At 43.9% G+C, this 26,772-nt stretch overlaps 2 protein-coding genes across 2 annotated transcripts in view; one reads left to right on the forward strand and one right to left on the reverse strand.

Annotated features, from left to right (window-relative positions):
* LOC132386579 (NACHT, LRR and PYD domains-containing protein 3-like) overlaps positions 1–26,772 on the forward strand; it is a 203,367-nt gene that overhangs the window by 123,141 nt on the left and 53,454 nt on the right. The gene's annotated exons all lie outside the window — the stretch shown is intronic.
* On the reverse strand, positions 519–23,767 carry LOC132386587 (zinc finger protein 229-like). The gene is made up of 4 exons (XM_059958886.1): positions 23,392–23,767; positions 21,436–21,594; positions 18,602–18,769; positions 519–9,288 (listed from the first exon to the last, which is right to left on the reverse strand). Exon 4 carries the CDS (start codon positions 8,873–8,875, stop codon positions 7,655–7,657), a length of 1,221 nt encoding a protein of 406 aa, XP_059814869.1. The 5' UTR covers positions 8,876–9,288; positions 18,602–18,769; positions 21,436–21,594; positions 23,392–23,767; the 3' UTR covers positions 519–7,654.

Consider the following 26,772-nt stretch of genomic DNA (forward strand, 5'->3'; position numbering starts at 1 on the left):
TGCAGGAGGATTGGGAAAGTCAGTTTGGCGTGAGATCGCAAAAGAGGGGATGTATTGAAAGCTAACGAAATGGCTTTTTAGAGCAGCTGATGGTTGAGCCTACTCGGGGAACTGCTATCTTACATTGGGTGTTGTGTAATAACCCAGATCTTATTAGGCAGGTTAATGTAAAGGAACCATTAAAAGTCAGTGATCATAATATGATTGAAGTCCCACTACAATTTGTGAGGCAGAAGCACAGGTCACATGTGTAGTATCGCAATGGAATGAAAGTGAATTACAGAGGCGTGAGAGAGGTGATTCCCCAGGTGGATTGGAGGATGCTGGTGGAGATGACGTCAGAGCAGAAATGGCTGACGTTTCTGGGAATAGTTCATAATGTGCAGGATAGATATATTCCACAGACGTAGTTCTCAAACAGCGGGGCTGGGCTATCGTGCCTGACAAAGGAAGTTAAGGACTGTATAAAAGCATATAAGGTAGCAAAAGTGAGTAGTAGGTTGGATAACTGGGTAGCTTTTAATATCTAACAACAGGCAAATTTAAAATAAAAGCTATAAGGCGAAAGGTGAATTATGACAGCAAACTATACAATAATATCAACCAGTTATAAAATATACGAAAGGGAGGCGCGAGTTGATATTGGACCACTGGAAAATGATGCTCATGGGGTACAAATGGGGAAGAGATGGTAGATGAACTTGATAGGTACTTTGCATCCGTCTTGTCTGTGGAAGACACCACCAGTGTGCCAGAGATCCATGGGTGTCAGGGTACAGGAGTGAGTGCCATTGCTATCACAAAGGAAAACGTCTGAGGCAAACTCAGGTTCTTAAAGTGGATAAGTCACCTGGACCAGATGGACTACATCCCAGAGTCCTGAGAGAGGTTGCTGGAGAGATAACAGATGCATTGGTCATGACCCGTCAAGAATCACTTGATTCTGGCATGGTCCCAGAGGACAGGTAGATTGCAAATGCCAATCCACTCTTTGAGAAGGGAGTAAGGCGAATTAAAGTAAATTATAGTCCAATTAGCCTAACCTCAGTGGCTGAGAAAGTGTGGAGTCATGATAACAGATGAGGTTTTGGGGTACTAGGAGACTAATGATATAATGTCAAAGCCAGCATAGGTTCTGTACAGGGAAATCTTGCCTGACAAGTCTGTTACAGATCTTCGAGGAAGTCATAAGCAGGATGGACAAACGAGAGGCAGTGGATATCACTTACTTGGATTTTCAGAAAGCATCTGATAAGGTGTCACACATGAAACTGCTTAACAGGATAAAAGTCAGAAGTAATACAGGAAAGGATAGAGGACTGGCTGACAGCCAAGGGGCAGCGAGTGGGAATAAAAGGGGCCTTTTCTGGTTGGCCAGCAGTGACTTGTGGTCTTCAGGGGTTAGTATTCGGACCGCTACTTTTCACATAGTTTGTCAGTGACTTGGATAATGGAACTGATGGCTTTGTGACAAGGTTTGCGGATGATACAAAGATAGGTGGAGGTGATGGTAGTGCTGAGGAAGCAATACGATTGCAGCAGGACTCAGAGAAATTTGAAGAATGAGCAAGAAAGTGGCAGATGGAATACAATATTGGGAAAAGTACGATAGTGCATTTCGGCAAAAGGAACAATAGTGAACTGTTATCTGATTGGGGAGAAGGTTCAAGCCACAGAAGTACAGAAGGAAATGTGATGATGATGATGATGAGGTCGTCGACTCAGGACTGACTCAGGGCAGCGTCGGGCATTTTCATGCCTTACAAGGCGCGGATCGGAAGGTTGTGTGGGGCGCTGCTGCTCACACAGACATTTCACAGTATCTTTCTTTATTTTGTGAGGTCGAATTCCGAGCTCAACACTCAATCCGGCACGGATGGAAAGCGTACTCGGGAGAGGCCCGACTGTATTCGAACCCGGGGACCTCCGTTACGGAGTCCGGCGCTGACGTCACTACGCCACCAGGACCTTGGGCAAGACTCCCAGAAGATTAATTTACGGGTTGAGTCTGTGGTAAAGAAGGCAACTGCAATGCTGGCTTTATTTAAAGTGAAGTAGAATATATTAGCAATGAGATAACGCTGTTGCTTTATAAGACACTACTCAGGCCACACGTCAGAACATAAGAAATGGGAGCAGGAGTCGGCCATTGGCCCATTGAGCCTGCCCCGCCATTCAATAAAATCATGGCTGAACTCAGCTCCATCTACCTGCCTTTTCCCTATGGCCTTTAATTCCCTTACTCTGCAAAAACCTATCTAACTGTATCTTAAATATACTTCGTGAGGAAGCCTCAACTGCATCCCTGGACAGAGAATTCCACAGATTCACCACTCTCTGGGAAAAATAGTTTCTCCTCATCTCCGTCCTAACTCTTCTCTCCTGAATCTTAAGGCAATGTCCCCAAGTTCTAGTCTCATCTACCAATGGAAACAACTTTCCTACTATCTTATCTATCCCTTTCAAAATTCTGGGTATTTCTATAAGATTCCCTCTCATTCTTCTGAACCCCAGAGAGAAAAGCCTCAGGCGCTCAATCTCTCCTCATAGGTTAACCCCCTCATCCCTGGAATCAAATTGGTTCACCTTCTCTGCATTGCCTCCAAAGCCAGTACTGTATATCCTTCCTCGAGTACGGAGACCAGAACTGGACACAGTACTCCAGGTGTGGCCTCACCTGTACCCTGTATAGTGGCAGCATTACCTCCCTGCTCTTGAACTCAATCCCTCTACCAATGAAGGCTAACATTCCGTTAGTTAGAGTATGCGGGACTTCTATCTTAGAAAATGTGTGTTATCATTGGAGAGAGTCCAGAGGATCTTCACGAAGACGATTCCGGGAATGAAGGGGTTAAGCATGAGAAGCGTTTGCCAGCTTTGGGCCTGTATTCCTGCACTGACTTATGTTTAGTAAATGTGGGTGGAGGGTGTTCAGAAGCTGCAGAAGGCTGTAAATCTCGTCACCTCCATCTTGGGTACGAGACTACAAAGTATCCAGGACATCTTCAGGAAGCGGTATCACAGAAAGGCAGCGTCCATTATAAAGGACCTTCAGCACCCAGGACATGCCCTTTCCTCACTGTTACCATCAGGTAGGAGATACAGAAGCCTGAAGGCGCACACTCAGTGATTCAGGAAAAGCTTCTTCCCCTCTTTCATCCGATTCCTGAATGGACTTTGAAAGCTTTGGACACTCAATATACAGTATTTCCGTTTTTACACATTTTAATAAACTATTCCTCACACATAATTGATTTACTTGTTGATTATTGTTTTAATTAGTTTATTATTATCTATGTCAGAATATGAATTGCTTTGAACTGCTGTTTGATTATTGTTTAAATTCATTTATTATTATTATCTATGCCAGAATATGTATTGCATTGAACTGCTGCTGCTGTCAACAAATTTCAAGCCAAATGCCTGAAGTAATAAACCTCATCCTGAATCTTGAATCTCACTGAAACCCACCGAATGTGGAAAAGTCCAGATAGGGTGGATGAGGAGAGGCCTTTTCCTATGGTGGGGGTAGCCATAACAGAGGGCACAGCCTGAAAGCGGAGGAGCAACCTTTTAGAGCAGTTAAGGAGGATTTTATTTAGTCAGAGTGCAGTGAATCTGTGGAATTCTGTGACACAAATGGCGGTGGGGGCCAACTCTGTGTGTACATTTCAGGCAAAAGCTAATAGTTTATGGATCAGTCGAGGCATGACAGGATATGCCGAGGAGACAGGTGCATGGGGTTGAGTGAGAACCGGGATCAGCCATGATAGAACGGCGGAGCAGACTCAATAGAGCTGATTGGCCTAATTTTGCTCCTATGTCTTATAGTATTATTCTGCATGAGTCTTACACAGTGAAGATTGACACAAAATACTTATTACATTCGGCCGCGATTTCTTTGCTCTATTACTAACACGCCAGCATCATCTTCCAGTGGTACAGTATCAACTCTTCCCTCTCTTTTACTCATATTTATATATCTGAACAACTTTTGATACCTGATATTATTGGATCACTTACCGTAATTTTTCATCATGTCTTTCCTGTGTGTGTGAGTGTGTGTGTTTTTTTTTTGTTGTCTCTTGTTGGTTATGTAAAAGATTTCCAATCCTCTCACTTCCCACTGTTTTCTTGCTATATTACATGACCCTGCTTTTGCTTTTATCAAAAACAGGAGAAAATCTGTGGATGCTGGAAATCCAAGCAACTCATACACAAAATGCTGGAGGAACCTGGGAGGCCAGGCAGCATATATGGGAAATAGCAAACAGTCGACGTTTCGGGCCGAGACCCTTCATCAAGACTGGGAACAAAAAAGATGAGACGTCAGAGGAAGCAGTGTGGGGGTTGGAGGGGTGGAAGATGTGGTAGGTGATGGGTGAAACTGGGAGACGGGGAGCAGTGAAGGAAAAATCTTTGGATTTTATTTCCTTAATGATTTTCGAAAGATCAATGCTAATGCCTCCACATCACTTCAGCCACCTCTTTCGGATCTCAGGGGTGTACACCATCTGGTCCAGGTGACCTATTTACCTTCAGACCATCTCTGTTTCCCAAAGAACCTTCTCCCGTGTAACGTAACTTTACACATTCTGACCACTGACATCTGGGACTTCCATATCCCTGCCAGTGTCTTCGAGAGATAAGAGTGACATACAAGACTTTTTCAGTTCATCTGCCATCACCATGCAGCCCCACCCCATTTCTACCTCTCCAGCATCATTTTTCAGTGGTCCGATATCCACTTCAGCCTCTCTTTTACAATATATGTACCTGAAGAAAACTTTGGTATCCTCTTTAATATTGCGGGCTAGCTCATCTATGTGATCCATCTTTCCCTTCTTAATTATTTTAGTTGCATTCTGTTTGTTTTTAAAAGCTTCCCAATTCTCTAACTTCCTAATAATTTTTGCTCTGTGCCCTCTCCTTGGTTTTTACATTGTCTTTGGTTTCTCTTATCAGCCACGGTTTTGACACTTTACCTTTAGAATACTACTTGCTCTTTGTGATGTGTATATACCCTATGCCTCGCAAACTGCTTCCAGAAATTCCAGCCATTGCTGTTCTGTTTTCATCCCTGCCCGTGTTCTTTTCAAATCAATTTTGACCAATTCTTCTCTCTTGCTCTCTTTTTAAATCTTGTTATTAGTTTTAAACAAACATAAATGAAACATGAATACAAAGTGTTTGAGAGTACATAATTAATAGTGTAAAGACATTAATATATATAATAATAAAAATAGATAAAAAAAAACACTAACCAACATGGGCCATTCAATAATGTTAAGTACGTATACAGTAGTGCCAGTAACTCCGAACCTCCATCCAAAGGGACGCACCTTCTGAATTCTTCAATTAAAACCAACTCTCTCAAGCTGTTAAAATCCTCATTTACATGTTCAGATGTGCACCAGCAGTCAAAACACACAAATTTCTCATAAGCAAATTCTGTATGTCTGGTTCATAGATTTCTTCAAATTTCTAAACTTTTGCCTGTCTGCTTCTGGGACCAACCCGTAAGCTTTGAGCACAGCCTGTTTTTCACTATGTCATAATATGTGGTCATAATGCGTGACCATGTGGTTAAGGTGGTGAACTAGCAATCCGAAGATCATGAGTTCAAGCCTCAGCCGAGGCAGCTTGTGTGTCCTTGAGCAAAACACTGAACCACACACAGCTCCTGCACATTTATAGCCCAGTGGCGATGATTGGGGCAGCATAAATAAGTAAATAATCAGCTGCTTCAGCTACTGTCAAAGCAGAATAGGCTTGCTAAGCCTTCCCTTTAATTACACTTTGTAAGAGAATTTTCTGTCTGTTTTTTTGCCTTTCCAGCCTGAAACTGCCTCTGCCTTTCCGGAGCCTCCATCTTCAATTTTTCTAACTTCTACTGGAGCTCAAGCCCACGATGTTTACTTTCAGGAAACACCTCCAACTCCTCCACTTTAAACACACCCTCAGATACATAATGTTCAGCTATTATCCTCTGCATCTGTGCCCTCCTCATTGTCAATTTCACCTCAGCAAGTATTAACGTTCTAGCAATACTCAACAACTCAATCCTTCTGGTGTCCTCTAATGCCTGAGAGGTTCACACTTCCAGATATCTATCAACATCCATTGCTGCTGATTTTCCACACACAAATTAATCAAAAGGGATTTCCCCAATGAAATCCATATTAAATCAATCCTTAAATTTGTTCATATCCCAGGTGCAGGCCCCATTTTGTTACAAACCATAACGCTTTAGAAATGAACCAGCAGCAACAGACTACTCCCAGTGGCCATACATTTTAATTCCATGTCCCATTCCCATTCTGATATGTCTATCCATGGCCTCCTTTACTGTCAAAATTAATCCAAACTCAGGTTGGAGGAACAACACTTTATATACCGGCTGGGTAGCCTCCAACCTGATGGCATGAACATTGACCTCTAACTTCGATTAATGCCGCTCTTCCCCTTCTTACCCCATCACTGACATATTTAATTGTTTGCCTGTTTTCCATGTCTCTCTGGTGCTTCCCCCCACCTTTCTTTCTCCCGAGGCCTCCTGTCCGATGATTCGTTCCCATCTCCAGCACTGTATCACTTTCGCCAATCACCTTTCCAGCTCTTAGCTTCATCCCACCCCCTCCGGTCTTCTCCTATCATTTCTCATTTCACACTCCCCCCACCACTTTCAAATCTCTAAGTATCTTTCCTTTCAGTTAGTCCTGACGAAGGGTCTCAGCCTGAAACATTGACAGTTCTTCTCCTTATAGATACTGCCTGGCCTGCTGTTTTCCACCAGCATTTTGTGTGTGTTGTTTGAATTTCCAGCATCTGCAATTTCCTCGTGAGTGTTATGTGTATAAATATAACTCGCAAACTATTGAGCTCGGGGGAGACAAGGGTTGGAGTCTTGAGATGGTAAAGTATGAAAGTTCAGTTCAACCGCAGAATAGGTGACGAGAGAGATATTTGTAATCCAGGGTAAATGTTGAGAGAAGGCAATTATGTCGTATTCCACAGGTTCCATGGTGGTAAAATGAGACCAACAGTCGCTGTAGATTTTATCTGTCATCCTTCTAAATCCACAAAATAATTATCACCCGAAGTGACTTATCATGAGGGGTATCGTCTTCAAATGAATTACCACACCACAGCCAGGCAAGGGTTAACACATAAGTGGTCTCTGCAGGATAAACCAAATCAGATCCACTCCTACGGATCAAATGAGGTGACAACCACACATTTGAGTACGGTGAATCGATAATTAGCAAACACTTGTGGGCAAAGGAAAATTCCAAACAGTGGCCCTTGGCCACTAGTTCCCTGGTTTTGATCCTTCCATTTTTCCTCCTTCGTCTCAGTCTGACTCTGAGTGTCTGTGTCCTCGGTTAAAACTAAACAAGCTGCACACAATGTAAACAAGCTGCGAGTCAGACACATTTGCCTTCTTAATCTCTCTCTCTCTCCACAGCAAACAAAACCTAGGGATTCATAACAATGGCCACTCCCCATTCTGAGCTGACAGGTGTGCCAGTAGGTGGGATGACTGAGTGAATCCTTTCCCACATTCTCAGCAGGTGAATGGCCTCTCTCTAGTGTGAACTCGCTGGTGTGCCAGTAGGGTAGATGACTGAGTGAATCCCTTCCCACAGACTGATCAGGTGAACTGCTTCTCCGCAGTGTGAATTCGCTGATGACTCTTTAGGGTGAATGACCGAGTGAATCCCTTCCCACAGACTGAGCAGGTGAACGGCTTCTCCCCAGTGTGAACTCGCTGATGTGCCTGTAGGGCAGATGACTGACTGAATCCCTTCTCACAGACTGAGCAGGTGAATGGCTTCTCCCCAGTGTGAACTCGCTGATGTACCAGTAGGGTAGATGACAGAGTGAATCCTTTCCCACAGACTGAGCAGGTGAACGGCTTCTCCCCAGTGTGAACTCGCTGATGTACCAGTAGGGTAGATGACTGAGTGAATCCTTTCCCACAGACTGAGCAGGTGAACGGCTTCTCCCCAGTGTGAATTTGCTGATGTACCAGGAGGTTAGATGACTGAGTGAATCCTTTCCCACAGACTGAGCAGGTGAACGGCTTCTCCCCAGTGTGAATTTGCTGATGTACCAGGAGGGTAGATGACTCAGTGAATCCTTTCCCACAGACTGAGCAGGTGAACGCCCTCTCCCCAGTGCGAACTCGCTGGTGTCTCTGTAGGCTGAATAAATTAGTGAATGTCTGCCCACAGACTGAGCAGGTGAACGGCCTCTCCCCAGTGTGAACTCGCTGATGTCTCTGTAGGCTGAATAAATTAGTGAATGTCTGCCCACAGACTGAGCAGGTGAACGGCCTCTCCCCAGTGTGAACTCGCTGATGATTCCATAGGTTGGATAAATGAGTGAAGCTCTTCCCACAGACTGAGCAGGTGAATGGCCTCTCCCCAGTGTGAACTCGCTGATGTCTCTGTAGGTTGGATGACTGAGTGAATCCCTTTCCACAGACTGAGCAGGTGAACAGCTTCTCCCCAGTGTGAACTCGCTGATGTCTCTGTAGGTTGGATGACTGAGTGAATCCTTTCCCACAGACTGAGCAGGGGAATGGCTTCTCCTCAGTGTGAACCCACTGGTGAGCCATTAGGTCAAATGACTGAGTGAATCCCTTCCCACAGACTGAGCAGGTGAATGGCTTCTCCCCAGTATGAACTCGCTGATGTCTCTGTAGGTTGGATGACTGAGTGAATCCCTTTCCACAGACTGAGCAGGTGAAAGGCTTCTCCCCAGAGTGAACTCGCTGATGTACCAGTAGGGTAGATGACTGAGTGAATCCTTTCCCACAGACTGAGCAGGTGAACGGCTTCACCCCAGTGTGAACCCACTGGTGAGCCATTAGGTCAGATGACCGAGTGAATCCTTTCCCAGAAATTCAGCAGATGACCAGCCTCTGCCCGGTGTGGTGTGAACTGATTGGTGTTTTCACAGGTGGGAAGACCGACTGAACCCCTTCTCACACACAGAACAGGTGAATGGCCTTGTCCAGTGTGTGAACCTGCTGATCTAACTTCAATTGTGATAACCGAGTGAATCCATTCCCACTGTCTGAGCAGGTGAAAGGCCTTTCTCCTGTGTAAATTACAGGTGTGACAGTTGGTCAAATGATCGAGTGAATCCCTCCCCACAGTCTGAGCAGGAAGGATGGTCAATTGGATCCCTTGCTCCACTTTTTAAATATCTAGACAGAGACAACAAAACAGGTGTGCCGTGTTTGAGCTTCCTGGAGACGAATTCCTTCTCAGTTTTAACCTGTAAAAAGATTTACAAAATCCATCAATGGGTGTAGGACAACATTTCAGATGAGATTACTTGAGTTGCCAAAGTTTCATCTGGTATCACACTGTTACAGTGAGGTTCAACACAAGTTGGACAGAGATCTCATCTCCTGACTGGTCAGAGTGATGGTATCTGGAATGACCATCAATTCCCTGATGCTCTTCCTGTCTCTATAAGAATGGGGCATTTCTGCCGTCTCCTGGCTCAGTTTGACTCTCTCCGTTGGTATTATTCCCTGTTCCTGCTGAGCAGCATGTGTTCTTCGCCCCACAGTAACTGAAACACTCTCACACAAATAGTCTTTCTTGACGTGTATTGGAGTGTTATATATTGGAGTATAAATTTTGCTGGACCAAAACTATGCAGTCAGCTTTGACTTGCTATTTGCTATGCATGTACCGAGAATGAAATCTTAGGAATGTAGAAGACAAAGGTGTGTTAAGGAGAGGTAGCTAAGAGATGTAGATTAGTTTGGTCAAATTTTGAAGCTTGCTATTTTGCTATGCATGGACCCGATTTAGTAGAATGAAATCTTAGGAATGTAGAAGACAAAGGTGTGTTAATGAGGGGTAGCTGAGAGATGAAGATTAGAACATGATTAAATCAATTGGTAGAAACAATGGTGGCAAGATGTACGTGTAGTACGTGTGATACGCAACTATAGATCGATTACATATGCTAATACAACTGGACAAGTACTATAAAAAATGCTGTGTCCGAGGATCGGGGGTGGGGGTGGGGGGGGGCAATCAGCGACTAGCTCAATGACTCTCTCAGCTTTGATTTGCAAATTAAAATTTAACCCTTCTTGAAGAATCTTCTGGGTCTCCTGGTCATTTGTGAGGCACGAAAAACCACGACATAATTGGCGTCAGGAACAGGACCGGAAATAGACCCACAGAAAGGAAACGACAGATTGTGGATGCTTCCCAGCCCTCTGGGGATCCCCACAAGGCTAACAGAATTAAGGGTGCACCCAAACAAAAGGTAACCGCTTTCTGCGACAATTTGGACTAAGAATTCGGTTGGCTTTGGGGAGGTCTTGGGGTCTCTGAAGTGTGGAACCACTGCCGAAGGGTCTCTCCGGTCCAAAGGATCTGGCAGAGTTGGGGGGTAACAGAGGAGGCTCAGAGGATTGATCAAGAACACTGCAGTGAGGGTAAGTACAAATAATTTAATAAGACATTAAGAAAAAGTCCACGTGGTGTTGGTAGATCACTGTAGGTACCGCTTCGTACGAAACGAAGGGCTGAACGGGCAGGGAAAGGAAATTAGACTAGGCGTAGAATTAGAGTAAATTTAGTAAAGAAAAAGTCCATGTGGTGTTAGACAAGGCGTAGAATTAAAGTAAATAATATTATCCAGTAAACAAACTGTGAATCTCTGAAATACCTTAAAAAGAGAGAATAACCTGACAGGTAAAGGAATGGCAGTAGAGATTCTGAGCAAAAAATTCCTGTTAATTAAATATGAGATCACAAAAACTTCAGAAAAATTGGGAAAAGAACCAAAAACCTGGCCACAAAGTGGCCAAGAGAAGGAAAGTTTGATGTAAGCTTGTGCAAAGATATGGAGGGACTAATTAAAAAATTACAAACCGAAAGATAAATCTAAGCAAAGAGGACAAAAAAGAGAACGAGAAATGGAAGTGCAAAAACTCTTCAGAATGGAGGGGGAAAGGCTGAGGGGGACAGGCAGAATATTGATTACAAGCGAGGAAGACACTAAGGTGCCGGAGAAACTCCAGAGAGAGAGGAGGGTACGGTGAGAAGCTGGCTTCAGCTCCGCACCCGGATGCGAAAGAAACAGAAAAGCCCCCTCCCTATAATGAGGAAGGAACCCCTAAGCAGTGCCCCCTGCTGACGAGAATGGTAAACATGCAGGGAGAAGTACAGGTTTGGGATAATGAGGAGGAAAAAAAAACAATATGAGAAGGAAAAAGCGGCGATATGGAAAGAGATACAGGCAGAAAGGATAAAGATAGAACAGGCAAAGAGAGAAATGGGAGAAGAGATTGAACGGATGAAATACTTGAGAGAGGAAAAGGAGAATGAGGAGTATCGGTTATACTATAGAAATAAACAGACTAGAAAAGAAAGTAGCTCATCAGAACAGGAAGAAAGAGAAGGTGACTCATTGGAGGAGCAAGAGTTAAGTAGAGAGAGAGAGGATGCGAGAATTTGGGGGAAGAGGGAGGAGGCATAAGCCTAGAAGGGCAGATGGAGGCGGTAGAGGAACAACTTGCAGAAATAGAGAGAGAGCTAGATATGTTACTCAGAGGGGATTGTCAGGAGAGATGCGAAAAATACTCTAGGGGCCAACCAAGTATAGAATCAAGACAGAAAGGAAGGACTCCACAGGGAGACCAAGGGAAGAAGAGGACCCCAGAGACATTTGTGTGGGAGGCAGTACAGACATACCCTGAGACAGATGGGGAGTCAGGCGAGGTGGAGAGCCAGGTCAGGTGGGAAGAAGGAGGAAGAATGATGCCTTTGTTAGTTAAAGGATCAGGACAAGTGCAGTATATCCCTTGGGGATCCCAGGACCTAGAAGGGCTGCCAATCTACATGAAGGAGCAGGGAAATGGATTAGAGCCTTTGAAGAAGAAACAGCAGGACGATTATTGGCTATGGGAGATTTGAAGGCACTGTTGATAAGGTTGATGGGAACCTCCAAATTTAACAAACTAATGGAAATGGCTGGCATAGTAAACTCGAACGACCCAAGAACTGATGGAGATGGGTTTGAAAGAGTGAGGCAGAGGGTATGGCAGGCCCTCAGAAAGCTTTATCCACCCAAAGTGGACCCCAAAGCCTTAAAAGGGGATCCACTGGGAGACACTGAAAACCCAGCAGCCTGCGTCAAAAACCAGTTGAAACAGTGAAGACTGGAGACTGAACAAGAGGTGGAGAATAGCTTATTTATGACCTCACTGTTCCGACATAACATTTTGGATGCAATGCCTCGACAAGTAAAATCCAAACTGGAGGAAGTGGTTGGGCAGACGTCAATGACCCCACAAGTATTTAGAGACCACATAGTCCATGCGGTTGAGAAATACCGGAAAGACAAACGAAGGTTGGCTGAGCAGCAGGAAGAGGTGCAAAGAATGTTAATACAAATGCAGCTTGAAGAACTCAAAAAGAAGGAAAATGAGAAAAACAAAAAGTTGCTGCCAGCAACCACCGGCTCGAGTACAGCCATCGAACTGGACAAAGCACCGCTATATGGAGGGACCGATCATACTGTAAGACAAGGGCTGGAAAACCCCATGCCAATAATCATCTTTGGAGGAGCATTCCCACAAATGCCCTATCAGGAACAGACTAAATTCAAACAGCCCAGACAGGACTGGAAGTCCCAAGGAGGGGGGCAGAGGGGACCAGTGAAGAGACAGGGGGAAAGAGAGGTAGAGAGATTGTGCTGGGTATGCAATCAGCCAGGTCACATGAGAAGAGATTGTCTGTTTACCCCATGGCCTGTCACACACCGGCAGGAACAGATAAGGGAACTAAAGTTTAATCAAGGACAAGCCCCCACAGGCCCAAGCGGACCTGCGAACCCCTATGCAAGGTATTAGGGGTGCCCCGAGAACTCGAGTGGGAAGGGACATTACCCAATGATAACAAGGGAGGCAGATGAGGAACCCATTGTTCAGGTTATGTTAGAAGGACAACTGACACCAATGATGATAGATACTGGAGCCACGTACACTTGTGTGCAGCCACTGTCTGCCCTTCACCTTCCCATGTCAGGAAAGTTTATTAAGATGGTAGGGTTCTCGGGGAAAACACAGTTGACACAGTGCACGGCTCCAGTGCGGTTGAGAATGGGAAATAAAGAAATTGTTTTGCCGGTGCCAGTATTTAAAGAAACTCCAATTAATTTGATAGGCAGAGATGCCTTATTGAAATTGGAATAAAAATTAGAATGTACTAGAAATGGGCTGAATGTGGAAAGAGCAGAGGCTCAATTGATAGTGCAAGAAGACAAGAAGGCTAATGTCTTTTGGATAGGAGACATCGCAGATCAGATTCAGGAAACCTGGGAAAAATGGAAAAAGGGCGTGCAGGCTATATTACCCAGGGCGTAACGCCCAAATCTGAGCTACATTGTACAGTGATTTTTGACGCGACTCAGAACAGGGAGTTAGAGGAGAGATGGCACCTGGAGGTATGTACCCAACAGCACCTGGAAGGGGAGGCTGTGATAATTGGAAAGCAAGGGGCAGCTTTACAAGTTAAGTGGAACACCTTTTTAGAAAAATGGTACAGGATACCGGAGGCTGTGCCCCACATAACGTTGTTGGTAAACAAGGGATATCAGTCTAAAGACTTAGGACCCTTAATTAAGAGTGCTGAAACCATAACAGTGTGGAGGAAAATCACGCCCGAGGTGTGGGTATCAGAAGACAACAATTGCATTAAAATAATGGTAAGTGTAGATATGGTAGGGACAGTGAGAGAGGTCGAAATAACTCCCCAACCAGACCTGCCCTTGCTGGGAAAGGGTACAGGCCAGCAGAAAGATAAAAGTTTAGATGATTTGCCGTCTATTCTGTGGTCACAGCCTGACAAGGACGTAGGGAAAATAAAAACAGCTAGTCCGGTGGAAATAAGGCTGAAAACAGGAGCAATTCCACCCAGGAGACCACAATACCCACTAAGACCAGAAGCAGAAGAGGGAATAGCATCGACAGTGCAGGGATTGCTTGAAATAGCGGTGCTTAAAAGAACAAACAGTCCATGTAATACCCCATTGCTGCCGGTCTTAAAAGCAGATAAATCTAAGTGGAGATTGGTGCATGATTTGCATGTGGTAAATGATGTGGTAGAGGACTGGCCAGCGGTAGTCCCCAACCCACACACGCTTTTGACTAATGTCCTACCAGAAGCAAGTTACTTTTCAGTGATTGATTTGTGTTTGGCTTTCTTCAGCATTCCTCTGGCCGACCAGTGTCAGTATCTGTTTGCATTTACTTACAGAGGTGCTCAGTATACCTATACCAGAATGCCGCAAGGATTTAAACATTGACCACACGTTTTTAATCAGGTGTTGAAGGCAGACGTAGAGGTCATGCCATTGGAAAGTACATTGTTACAGTATGTGGATGACCTGTTGATTTGCTCCCACAGTAAGGAACAGTGTGAGCAGGACACTATAACTCTGTTAGAGAAGCTGGCGCACGGAGGACATAAAGTATCCAAAAAGAAACTGCAATTTTGCACGCAGCAAGTGGAGTACCTAGGCAGGGTAATATCCAAGGGAGTGAAGGCGATAGCACCAGATCAGATTGAGGCAATAACTAAGGCCCCCAAACCCCAGACTGTAGGGCAGATGATGACGTTTTTGGGAATGGCAGGGTACAGCTCAGATTGGATAGGAGAATATGCTGAGATTGTGGCACCTTTGGAAAAGATAATGAAAGAAGCAGGATATTCAAATTTGAAGAATGGCTTACAGTGGAATGGAGAGGCAGAGATAGCTTTCAATACTATTCAGCAGGAATTGCAGTCAGCACCAGCATTAGCTTTGTCTGACTACGAGAAGATTTTTCATTTGTATGTATCCAACCGACAGGAGGGTTATGTCACAGCAGTTTTAACACAAGAGACAGGCACAGGAAAAGCAAAACAGCCAATTGCATACTACAGTACGAGACTAGATGAGGTGGCTCAGGGGTATCCACCCTGTTATCAAGGATTGGTGGCGCTGTACTATGCATATGAAAAGGCGTCACCTGTCACCCTAGGCTATCTTGTGACTCTGTCCACACACCACAAAGTAGCAGAATTGTTGGAAAGAGGGAAATTTGTGCTAACGCCAGCCAGGATAGCAGCGTATCAGATGCTATTGACATTTCCTGACATATCTATACAGAGATGCACTACCAGTAATATAGCCGATTTTGTCCCTTTGGACTATGAAGGAGAACCCCATGATTGTGTAGGGAAGACGATGGCATTTGCCAAATTGAGAGCAGATTTACAGTCAGAACCTCTAGAGGATGCAGATAAAAAGGTTCTGTTAGTAGATGGCTCTTATTATAGGGATTATGATGGAAATCATGCAGGTTTCTCAGTAGTACAGCATGATCAGTCGAGCTATAAGATTATTAGGATGGAGTCCTGTCCCCAACCATGTTCCGTCCAACTAGCAGAAATCAAAGCCCTGACAGCTGCGTGTGAAACGATGGAAGGTGAGAAAGTAGACATCTATACTGATTCAGCATATGCTCATGGAGTTTGCCATTTGTTCGAGGCAGTGCGGAAGCAGAGAGGTTTTAAAAAAAGTAGCGGAGATCCCATACAACATTGTCAGCAAATTCTAGACTTAATAAAAGCTATAATGAAACCTAAAGCATTGGCTATAGTAAAATGCCAGGCACATAAAAAGGGAAATGATGTAATTACAAAGGGAAATCAAGCTGCGGACGAGGCAGCCAGAAAGGCGTCTGGATGTACATCAGCTGTCATTGCCTCCCAGGTAAGCCTAACTCCAGAACCTGAGGTAGAGGACCTAATTGAAATACAAGGTAAGGCAACTTTGGCAGAACAGACAATGTGGAGACGGAAGTGGGGCCAAGCAGAACCCAGAAGGCTTGTGGAGCACGGAAGACGGTTTGTTGGTAGTGCCCACCCCTCTACTGACGATTCTGATTTCAGAAGCACATGGGATTGACCATTGTGCACGGGGGGATAAAGAAAATAAAGGATGGTTTTTGGTCACCTTATTTACAGGCTTCAGTGGACTTTGTCTTGTCACAGTGCGAGGTATGCGCACAGAATAATGTTCAGAAGGGAATTACAACCCCAATAGGTCACATTCCTATACCTGAGGGACCATTTAAACATCTAGTGATCGATTACGTAGATATGATAAAGACAGTGAGAGGGAAAAGATACATGCTGGTAGTAATCGATCGATTTAGCAGATGGGTGGAGGCGGTACCTTCAAGAGATCAAGGGGCAAATACAGTGGTAAAATTTCTGACAAATGAAGCGATCCCAAGATTTGGAATACCTACAGAAGTTAGCTCAGACAATGGTTCAGCTTTTATCCAGAAAGTGGTCAAATTGGTACTACAGGCGCTGAGGATAAAGCAAAAATTTGGATGTGTATACCACCCTCAGTCGCAGGGCATGGCAGAGAGAATTAATGGAACCCTGAAAGCCAAACTAAATAAAATTTGTGCAGACACTAAACTTAACTGGGTTGATGCTTTACCGTTAGCATTGATGTGTTACCACATGCAAACTAATCGAATGACATGCCTGACACTGCATGAGATTGCTGCAGGCTGGGAAGCTATCATACCTGTGACAGGGGTAAGCAAAAATGTTGAATGGATAAACTATATATACTATAATCAGCAGAGATTCATCAACTACACCGATGATGCACTGGAGGCCTTAGGGCAACAGCTAGATGCAACTAGCAGGATGGCGTGGCAAAACAGACAGGTACTGGATTGGCTTTTGGCAGAAAAAGGGGGTGTGTGTGTAATGTTTGGAGAAGAATGCTGCACTTTCATACCGAACAATACTAGCCCAGAAGGGTCTTTCACCAGAGCAATGAATAAATTAAAGAATCTGCGGTCGGAGGTCAAACATAATGCAGGATTTGGACATCAGTTCTTTGGTTGGTTGGAAAGTAGACTCGGAGCATGGGGAGCATGGCTGACTAAAATTGCAATAACTGTCAGTATTATATTGTTGAGCTGTGCGCTTGTGCTGTGCTGTTTTCTTCCTTGTCTCAAATCTCTTGTAGTGCGTGCTGCAACCAAACAATTTCCGATGCTCGTGGCAATTACTGAAGCAAGCTTAGTGGAGAAAGAATCACCGAAAATGTATCGTTACAGCCTACAACACCTGCAGGATGAACAAGAGCAAAACGACAGTGGGGGAGTAGATTGTAAGGGCTTCTGAGTCTTTTTCCCTGTCTCAGGTACAGAGGGACAGGTTTTTGGCTCAGCGGCCCAGGGTAGCAGGGAGAGAATACTTTGAGGTCTTGGTGCAGAAAATTATAGTTTACCCGACATTTGGGAATAAATGCTTGAGTTTATTGAGGCTTTTGTGCGCGGACTCTTAGTCTTCTTTCTCTGTGTGAAACCCTCTGGGTCTCAAAGGGGGGATATATTGGAGTATTGGAGTATAAAAATATTATGGAGTATAAAACTTGTATATTTTGCTGTGTACCTAGTCAGTTTGCTATGCACGTACTCAATTTAGTAAAATGAAGTCTTAGGAATGTAGAAGACAACGGTGTGTTAATGAGAGGTAGCTAAAGAAATGTAGATTAGAACATTGCTCAGTTCTGAGTTTATTATTTGCTGTGCATGTACTCAATTTGGTAGGAGACTGAAGTCTTAGGAATGTAGAAGACAATGGTATGTTAATGAGAGGTAGCTAAGAGATGTAGATTAGAACATGATTAAGCCAATTTATAGGAACAATAGGGACATGATGTACGTGTAGTACGTGTAATACACAACTATAGATTGATTACATATGCTAATACAACTGGACAAATACTATAAAAAATGCTGTGTCCAGAGATCGGTGGGCAATCAGCGACTAGCTCAATGACTGTCTCAGCCTTGATTATCAAATTAAATTTTAACCCTTCTTGAAGAATCTTCTGCATCTCCTGGTCATTTGTAAGGCAAGAGAAACCACAACATAATTACCCCACAGATAGTAAGGGATAAAATTGGTCCTATTGAAGATCAGAGTTGTCGGCTATTTATGGAACCAAAAGAAATGGGGGAGATCTTAAATGTTTTTTTACTAAGGAAACTTGCATGGAGTTAATGGAAATAAGGCAAACAATTCGTGAGGTCATGGAACCTTTTCAGATAGAAGAGGAGCTTGCTATCTTGAGGCAAGTCAGAGTAGATAAATCTCCAGGACCTGACAAGGTATTTTCTCGGACTTTGAAGGAGTGCAGAGAAGGTTTATGAGGATGTTGACAGGACTTGAGAACTGAGTTACAGAGAAAGGTTGAACAGGTTAAGACTTTATTCCTTGGAGCATAGAAGAATGAGTGGAGACTTCATAGAGGTATATAAAATTATGATGGGTATAGATAGAGTGAATGCAAGCAGGCTTTATCCACTGAGGCTAGGGGAGAAAAAACAGAGGACGTGGGTTAAGGGTGAAGGACAATAAGTTTAAAGGGAACATTGGGAGGGCTTCTTCACAACTGGTTCTGACAGAGGCATAACTGGTTCTACTGGGCATATTCAGTCTCACTCCCAACCAGTGTTTGAGTAAATGAGACTCACCAAACTTTCTCCTGACTGAATCACTGGAATCTCCAAGTCAGATGGGTTCTCTACAGTTGATGCTCTCAGTCTTCGGGCTGGTTCACTTGTTGCTGTTCCCACGTCTTCAGTCGTGGTTTGCTTCCAGTTACGGTTTTTCTTCCAATAAATCTCTCACCACAGGTCTAACTTTAACCAGAGAGATAATGAAGCACATTAACAATAAAAAGGAGAACCAAACATTTCTGCTTAATGTTACCCTGAACAACACTCACTGACAGTTAAACACTGAAGGCAGATTTAATGATCTCTGTGAACCATCTTTCATTGTCCCTCACATGTCACAGAATGATATGGGATAAGAAGGAGCCATCATTCAATCATGGTAAGACATACGACACAGGAACAGAATTAGGTGATTCAATCCATCTGGTCTGCCCACCATTTAACCACAACTGATTTTTATTCCAACAACATATTCCTGTCTTCCTCCAGTAACACTGAAGCTACTTAGCAATCATGAATATATTAATCTTTGTCATAAATATACCCAAATGGCATCCTCAACCAACCTCTACGGCAAAAAATTCCACAGGTCAGACATCTTTTAGCCAAAAAATTTTTCTTATCTCAGTTTTAAAGAGAAGTATCTTTATTCTGAGACTGTGCTGTCAGATCACAGACTCTGTCTAATGGAAACCTCCCCTCCCTTTCCAGTGTAACCAGGCTTTTCAGCATTCGGTAGGTTTTCTTAACCATACATCCCTCCACTACCACCACCGTCCCTCTGAACTCCATTGCGCACAGTCCCAGAACCATCAAATGCTCCTCATACATAAAGCCGATCATTCCTGAGATTGTTCATGTAAACCTCATTAGCAACAACTGTACTGAACACATTTCCAGCAATAACAGACAAAATGGTACCAGATAATTGACAGGGAAAAGTTGTGCTTTCTTTACTGATGTACTATCACAGGACGAGTCATTTTCATTTCCAGGTTAAATCAGGTCCATTTCAGGAAGTACAAATCAGTCCTGGGTAAATGTAATAAAAAGAAACTGGAATTACCAGAAACACTCAGCGGGTAAGGAACAGCTGTGGGATCTACAATTCAGGTTAATAGCGTTTCATCAGAATGACTTCAAACATTTTCAGATTTTAGTGCAGATCTCCAGCAACTTGAAATTCTGCTTGATTTCCACCAATTTTACTTGGATCAAAAACTGATATCCCAGGACCCAACCTCACAGAGTCACACAGCTGAATCTGCCACTCACCGACCCTGAGAGTCTCTTGGACTCGAGTCCCGTGCTTAGTGATGATTCCTGGGGTTACACCCATTGCTACTGGTCATCTATGTCAATAATTTGGTTGAGAAAGTACAGGGTATGGGTAGAGAGTTTGCAGCAAGTTCAAACAATTACTTTTTTTGAAAGACAGTCAGTATAAACACTCCCCTCTCTTTCCCTCTCCCCACTCAGAACTGACCAAAAGCGACTTCAGAAGATGCAAGAGTAACCACTGTGAGGGAATGGGAGTGGTTTCAAAGGACCGGGCTGCTGGAAGCACATTACCAGACCTGGAGTGATTGCAACTGGGTCTGACAGAGGCATAACTGGTTCTTCAGGGCACATTCTCCAACTCCAACTATTTCCTACCTTCCTTTGTACAGGTATGTAATGTCAATGTGTGTTATGTGGTAAACACTTGTGAGAAGGCATACTCTGTGGAAATCACTGTCAGTAATACTTTGTGTGTTGGATCTGGATTGGGAGTACCTTGCGGAATCTACCTGTGTGTCAACCCTTGCCTGGGTGGTCATTCCCTTTGCAGACAGTACCCCTGTGATAAGCTACTTTTAGTGATAATTTGTATGTGGATTTAGAACGACGACGGATAAGACCTACGGCAACTGTTATCCTGTTTTACCACTGTGGAATTTGTGGAATTCAACGTAATTGCCTTCTCTCGACATTCACCTTGGATTACCAATATCTCTCTCTCGTCATTGATTCTGTGTATGAACTGAACTTTCATACTTCACCATCTCAAGACTTAAAGCTTGGTATTCCCTGAGCTCAGTGGTTTGGGAGTTATATTTACACTTATGTGTACTCATAACACCTTTAACTTTTGGTTATTTTGCTTAATTTGTTATATAATAAGTAGATACAAATAAAGACAGTGGTTTTAACATCAAAGAAGGTAAAAGGGTTAACACTTCGTTAAAAAAATAGCAGCCTGTTTTTCTGAAAGAAACTGCTGATGATCAACAGATGTACTAAGCCATGCTGAGCCATATTTCTTCTTGAGGGTAGCGAGCTAGGGTTTCAGGATGCTTATCTCCTTGTGCACTCATGTGTAGAGATCGGACAGCTTCAGTCTGTTCTGTGTGTGCAAGCCATTATGACTATTTTGTAATTTGTCTTTAGGGGCTGTCATGTAGTAAGTAGCTTTGGTTCCAGCCTGTCTTGTGTGGGGAGTATCTGGATGGATATATCTGTGGTGTAAGGGGAATTGTTGGTCATTTAGTGGATTGGGTGGGAACAGTCATCGACTGTTCCTGTTTGAGCGAGTAACTGATTAAGCCCCGGGTACTTGGAATAAAGAGTTTGTACTTATACGGTCTCTAAGTGACTTTCTCTGGATTCGATTTCCACAGATTGGGAGTGGTTTTAAAGGGCTGGCCTGCTGGAAGCACTGTACCAGACCTGCAGTGATTGCAACTGGGTCTGACAGAGGCATAACTGGTTCTTCTGGGCACATTCAGTTTCACTCCAGCTATCTCCTACCTTCCCTTGTACAGGTATGTGATGTCTAAAGGACCAGTGTTTGAGTGAATGAGACTCACCAAACTTTCTCCTGACTGAATCACTGAGTCAGATGGGTTCTCTCCAGTCGGTGCTCTCAGTCCTCAGGCTGGTTCACTTGTTGCTGTTCCCTCGTCTTCAGTCGTGGTTTGCATCCAGTTGTGGTTTTTCTTCCAATAAACCTCGCACCACAGGTCTAACTTTAACCAGAGAGACAATGAAGCACATTAACAATAAAAGGAGATCCAAACATTTCTGCTTAATGTTACTAAGAACAAATCTCACTGAAATTTAAACACTGAAGGCAATACAGTAATGATCTCAGTGAACAATCAGTTATTGTCCCTCACATGACACAAAACGATATGGGATAAGAAGGAGCCATCATTCAGTCATGGTAAGACATTAGGAACAGAATTAGGTGATTTGATCCATCTGATCTGCTCCACCACTCAACCATGGTTGATTTTTATTCCAACACCATATTCTTGCCTTCCTCCTGTAACCCTGAAGCTACTTAGCAATCATCAGTATATTAATCTCCGTCATAAATATACACAAATGGCAGCCTCAGCCAAACTCTGCAGCAACAAATTCCACACTTCAGACACCTTTTGGCAAAAAAAGTTTCTCAAATGAATTTTAAGGGGAAGCACCTTTATTCTGAGACCGTGCTGTCAGATCACAGACTCTCTGTCTAATGGAAACATCCTCTCCATGTCCACTGTATCCAGGCTTTTCAGCATTTGGTAGGTTTACTTAACCATACATCCCCCACCACCCCCACTGACCCTCTGAACTCCAGGTCCAGAACCATCTCTATCACTCCTGAGATTATTCATGTGAACCTCATTAGCAACAACTGTACTGAACACATTTCCAGGAATAACAGACAAATTGGTTCCAGGATAATTTACAAGGAAAAGTTGTGCTTCCTTTACTGATCTACTATCACAGATGAGTGATTTCCATTTCCAGGTTAAATCAGGTCCATTTCAGGAAATATAAACCAGTCCAGGGTGAATGTAATAAAAAGAAGCTGGAATTACCAGAAACACTCAGCAGGTAAGGAACAGCTGCGGGGAGAGGAAAAAACCTTACATATCAGGTTAATGACGTTTCGTCAGAATGACTTCAAATATTTAGTTTTTAGTGCACATCTCCAACAACTTGAGATTCTGCTTGATTTTCACCGAATGAGTGAGGGGTGGGGGAATTTCCAAACACAGTTTGAACGCCAGACTCACGGGTCTAATCCTGCTGTTGTAAACACGAAAAAGCCGTTCCGGAGACGTCAGAACACACCAGAGCTACTGAATGAATGATACATACTACTGTAGAAAAAATTCAAAAATGACAAAGTTAGAACAAGAACTTTGTCATATATACTTTGACCCTCACCAAATTTTTATCAACACACCACAGAAAGATTCCCATCCAGACACCTCACGCTTTGCATGGTAACTGCTCCGCCTGTGAGCGTGAGAAACGGCAGCGACCTTTGGATACAGATCAGCACATCACAGAAACCATTCTCACCCCAAGACTTCACGGTCCCTCGGTAAAGCAGGCAGTGAAATCAAAGATCCCCACAACCTGGGACGTTCTCCTTTCTCACCCACCCCAGTCCGGGAGAAGACACAACAGCCATAAAGCTCCAGGACAAATGTGAGGAGCCTCAGGAAGCGAGGCGAGTTCGGGGAAGTTAATGGGACTCAGTGGCCAAAATCGCACCACGTGATCTGGCATCACAAAGCGGAGGGCGGGGCGAGTCTGCGGCACAAAGCCTCACGTGACCTGTCGGCCGGACTTCCATTTCAATTCTGCGGAAACAGACAGCCTGGGCTCCTGGTTTGGATCGTTCAATGCAGATTAAGTGGAGTTGACACATTTCTGACGAGCCCAGATAGTTGGGAAACAAATGAATTCCTGGCCCTCAGTTCGGGGCTCACGGCCAACATCGGACCTCCCCGCTCGGGACCGGTCTCAATACTCACCGATGGGAAAGTGATATCTTCGGCCCGCAGACAGTGATCCCGACGGAACAGACGAAAGTCTTTCGTGAACACACCGCCGACCCACTTCAGCTCTGAGCGGAGAGGATAACACCGTCCAGCCGGAGACTGTGAACATGCGCGAAGAGATTGTTACATCATCGGGAGGCGGGGCCTCGGTAACAGACGCGCAGATGCTGCCCATCTGCGGTTAAATGGGAGGGGCAAACGGGATCACGTGTCAGGATTAGTGACACCGCCCCCACCCAGGCCCCCATCCAGCTACTCATTCGTCTGTGGAAAGAAGCAAACTTGCCGCTCACATCACCTCTCACCTTAAATGTATTAGACATTTCAAACCCCAGGAAAAATATATCGTCTGTCCACTCTATCTATTCCTCTCGTTATCTTATAAACGTCCATCCACTCTCACCCCAGCCTGCGCCGCTCTGGAGAAAACAACACAAGTTTGTCCAGCCTCTCGTTATAGCTCATGCCCTCTAATCCAGGCAGTGTCCTGGTAAACCTCTTCTGCGCACTCTCCAAAGCCCCGACATCCTTCCGAGAATGGGGGCGACCAGAACTGTATGAAACACTCCATATGTGGTCTAAATAGTTCTATAAAACTGTGTTACGAGCTGTAACGTTTTAGAAACGAACCAGCAGCAATAGAGTTCACACTGGAGTCTGGTTTTGATGTTAAAACCATTATCTTTAGTAGTATCGACTTATAATATAGTAACTTAACGAAATAAAGGAAAGTTACCAGTGTTATGTGTATATATGTGTAAATATAATTCCCAGACTATCGAACGTGAGGGAACAAAGCTTAGAGTCTTGAGATGGTAAATTAGGAAAGTTCAGTAATCCAAGGAATAACTGACGGGAGAGAGATATTTGTAATCCAGGGTGAAACGTAGAGAAAAGGCCGTTACTTCAAAATAACCGTCGACGAAGTTCTTATCCGTTGAATCCGTCCACAGACGAGTTATCAGCGAAAGTGACCAGTCACAGGAATATCGTCTTCCAGGGGTTACCACACAACATACCCAGGCAAAGGTTAACACAAGATATTTCAAAACCCACTCCTATGGATTATACGAAGTGACAGCCACACACATTCGTTGTGTTTCCGTGTACCGATGATCAACCCACTCTTGTGGGCAGAGGAGAGTTCCAAGCCTCAGCTGCGACTAACTGAAGCGATCAGCTTTTCCAGTCTCTCTCTCTCTCTAGACTGGCCGACTGCCTGTCTGCAGATCTCTCTCTCTCTCTCTCTTATGGTTCAGTCCACAGTCAGCGCTGTCAGCCTGTGACTGACGTCATAGCCCCGCCTCCTCACGCCGGCGCTCTTAAAGAAACAGTCACAGCACGACCGCAGGCTCGTAACAGCCGCAACACAACTTCCCGACTTTTGAACTCAGTGCTTCAACTAATAAAGGCAACCACGCCATTTGCCTTCTTAACCACCCGATTAATCTGTTTCGGTCTCTTTCAGGGAGGGATGAACTTGGAGTCTAAGATCCCTCTGATCATCGACACTGTTCAGGGTTTTGCATTTAACAGTGTACTGTCTCATACATTCGTCCTACCAAGCTGCAAAGATGATCATCACTAATCAAATCTCACTGAGATTTCTCAGGTCCTGTTGAATTTATTGCCAAGTGCACAAGTACGGGAAGGTACAGGGACAGAGAAACACTGACTTGTGGCAGCATCACAGGCAAGTACATTCACATAACACACGGAACACAAATTATACGATGCTCTGTCAGTAACAATCTCTAAATATGTTTTATATCATTAACAATATATAAAATACATTGTGTCATGATCAATAGTAAAATGTGCATTTTGTGTCAATAACAGACATGGAAATGTTGAATATGGTCCCTGTCTCCATTCCTCCTGTAATCCACAACCAGCTCCTCTTTTTTTGTCACAATGAGGGAGAGGTTGTTTTCTTGACACCACTGTGTCGGGGTGATGACTTCTTCTCTGTCGGCTGCCTCGTTATTGTTTGAGATTAGGCCAGTCAGTGTAGTGTAGTCAGCAAATTTAATTAACAGATTGGAGCTGTGGGTGGCGACACGTCATGGGAATACAGAGAGTAAAGTAGGGGGCAAAGAGACACCCCTGTGGGGTATGTGTGCTGAGGGTCAGAGAGACAGAGGTGAGGGAGCCCACTCTTACCACCTGCCGCCGATCTGACAGGAAGTCCAGGATCTAGCTACACAAGGCAGGGAGAAGGCCGAGGTCTCTGAGCTTCTTGTCGACACTTCACGCCTTCGTATGGCTACTGCTCTGCCCATGACCGCAGAGAACTTTGGAGAGCAGAGAACATCAGGGAAACAAGCCTCCCCTCCATGGACTCTTCCGACTCTTCCCCTGCCTCGGAAAAGCAGGCCATGTACTCAAAGACCCTCACAACCTGGATATTCTTGCTGCAATCCCGCTCTCCCATCGGGGAAGAGATACAAAAGCCTTAAAGCGCGACACGCCCGGCTCAAGGACGGTTTCCTGTCTACAGTTACAATCTAAATGAATGATAAAATGGACTCGACCTCCCAATGTAACTCGACGTGACTCTGCACCATATGTCTAGTGATTGTTTTGCCAGTTTCATTTTTCATTTTTAGAATCTTTTTTATTGATGCATAATCTTCTACAGCTATATAATGATGCAAAACGTCAATAGATTAGTATGTACACAGTTAATAAAGCTGAAAAAACTGATCGTAAAATATAAAAATGGAAAAAAATATATATATAGAAAAATAAGGGAAAAAAGTGTCCCATCTAACGCGGAAAAAACCCAGTAACCAGAAAAAAAGGGGAAAAGTCCATTAGGAATGAACCCTCCGGAGCAATACGTTTGACCATTACCTAAATTTTTTTAAAAAGAATCATCAACCGTCATTTCACACTTATAAAAAAAATAAAATTGGACGGAAACCATGTAGCATAATTCAAATTAAATGATAATATTTGGCAAAAGAACCCCATCTTCTCTCAAAATCGAATCGAGGATCAAAAGTTCTACTTGTATTTCTTCCAAACTAAGACATAACATTCCTTGAGAAAACGATTCAATGAATGTAGGGGAAGAAATATCTTTCCATTTTAATAAAATAGCCCTTCTTGTCAGTAGAGTAACAAATGCAATTACATGTTGATCTGAAGATGAAATACCCTGAATATGATGTGGAGCTATTCCAAATAGAACAGTCAATCTATTAGGTTGTAAATTAATTTTCAGAGCTTTAGAACTTGTAGAAATAAAAGATTTCCAAAACTATTTTAATGAAGAACTTGACCAGAACATACGTGACAAAGTAGCTACTTCAGTTTTACATCTATCTCAGCATTTGTCTATACTAGGAA

The sequence above is a fragment of the Hypanus sabinus genome, unplaced genomic scaffold (genome assembly GCF_030144855.1).
Source record: "Hypanus sabinus isolate sHypSab1 unplaced genomic scaffold, sHypSab1.hap1 scaffold_122, whole genome shotgun sequence".
In the NCBI taxonomy this organism is placed as follows: domain Eukaryota; kingdom Metazoa; phylum Chordata; class Chondrichthyes; order Myliobatiformes; family Dasyatidae; genus Hypanus; species Hypanus sabinus.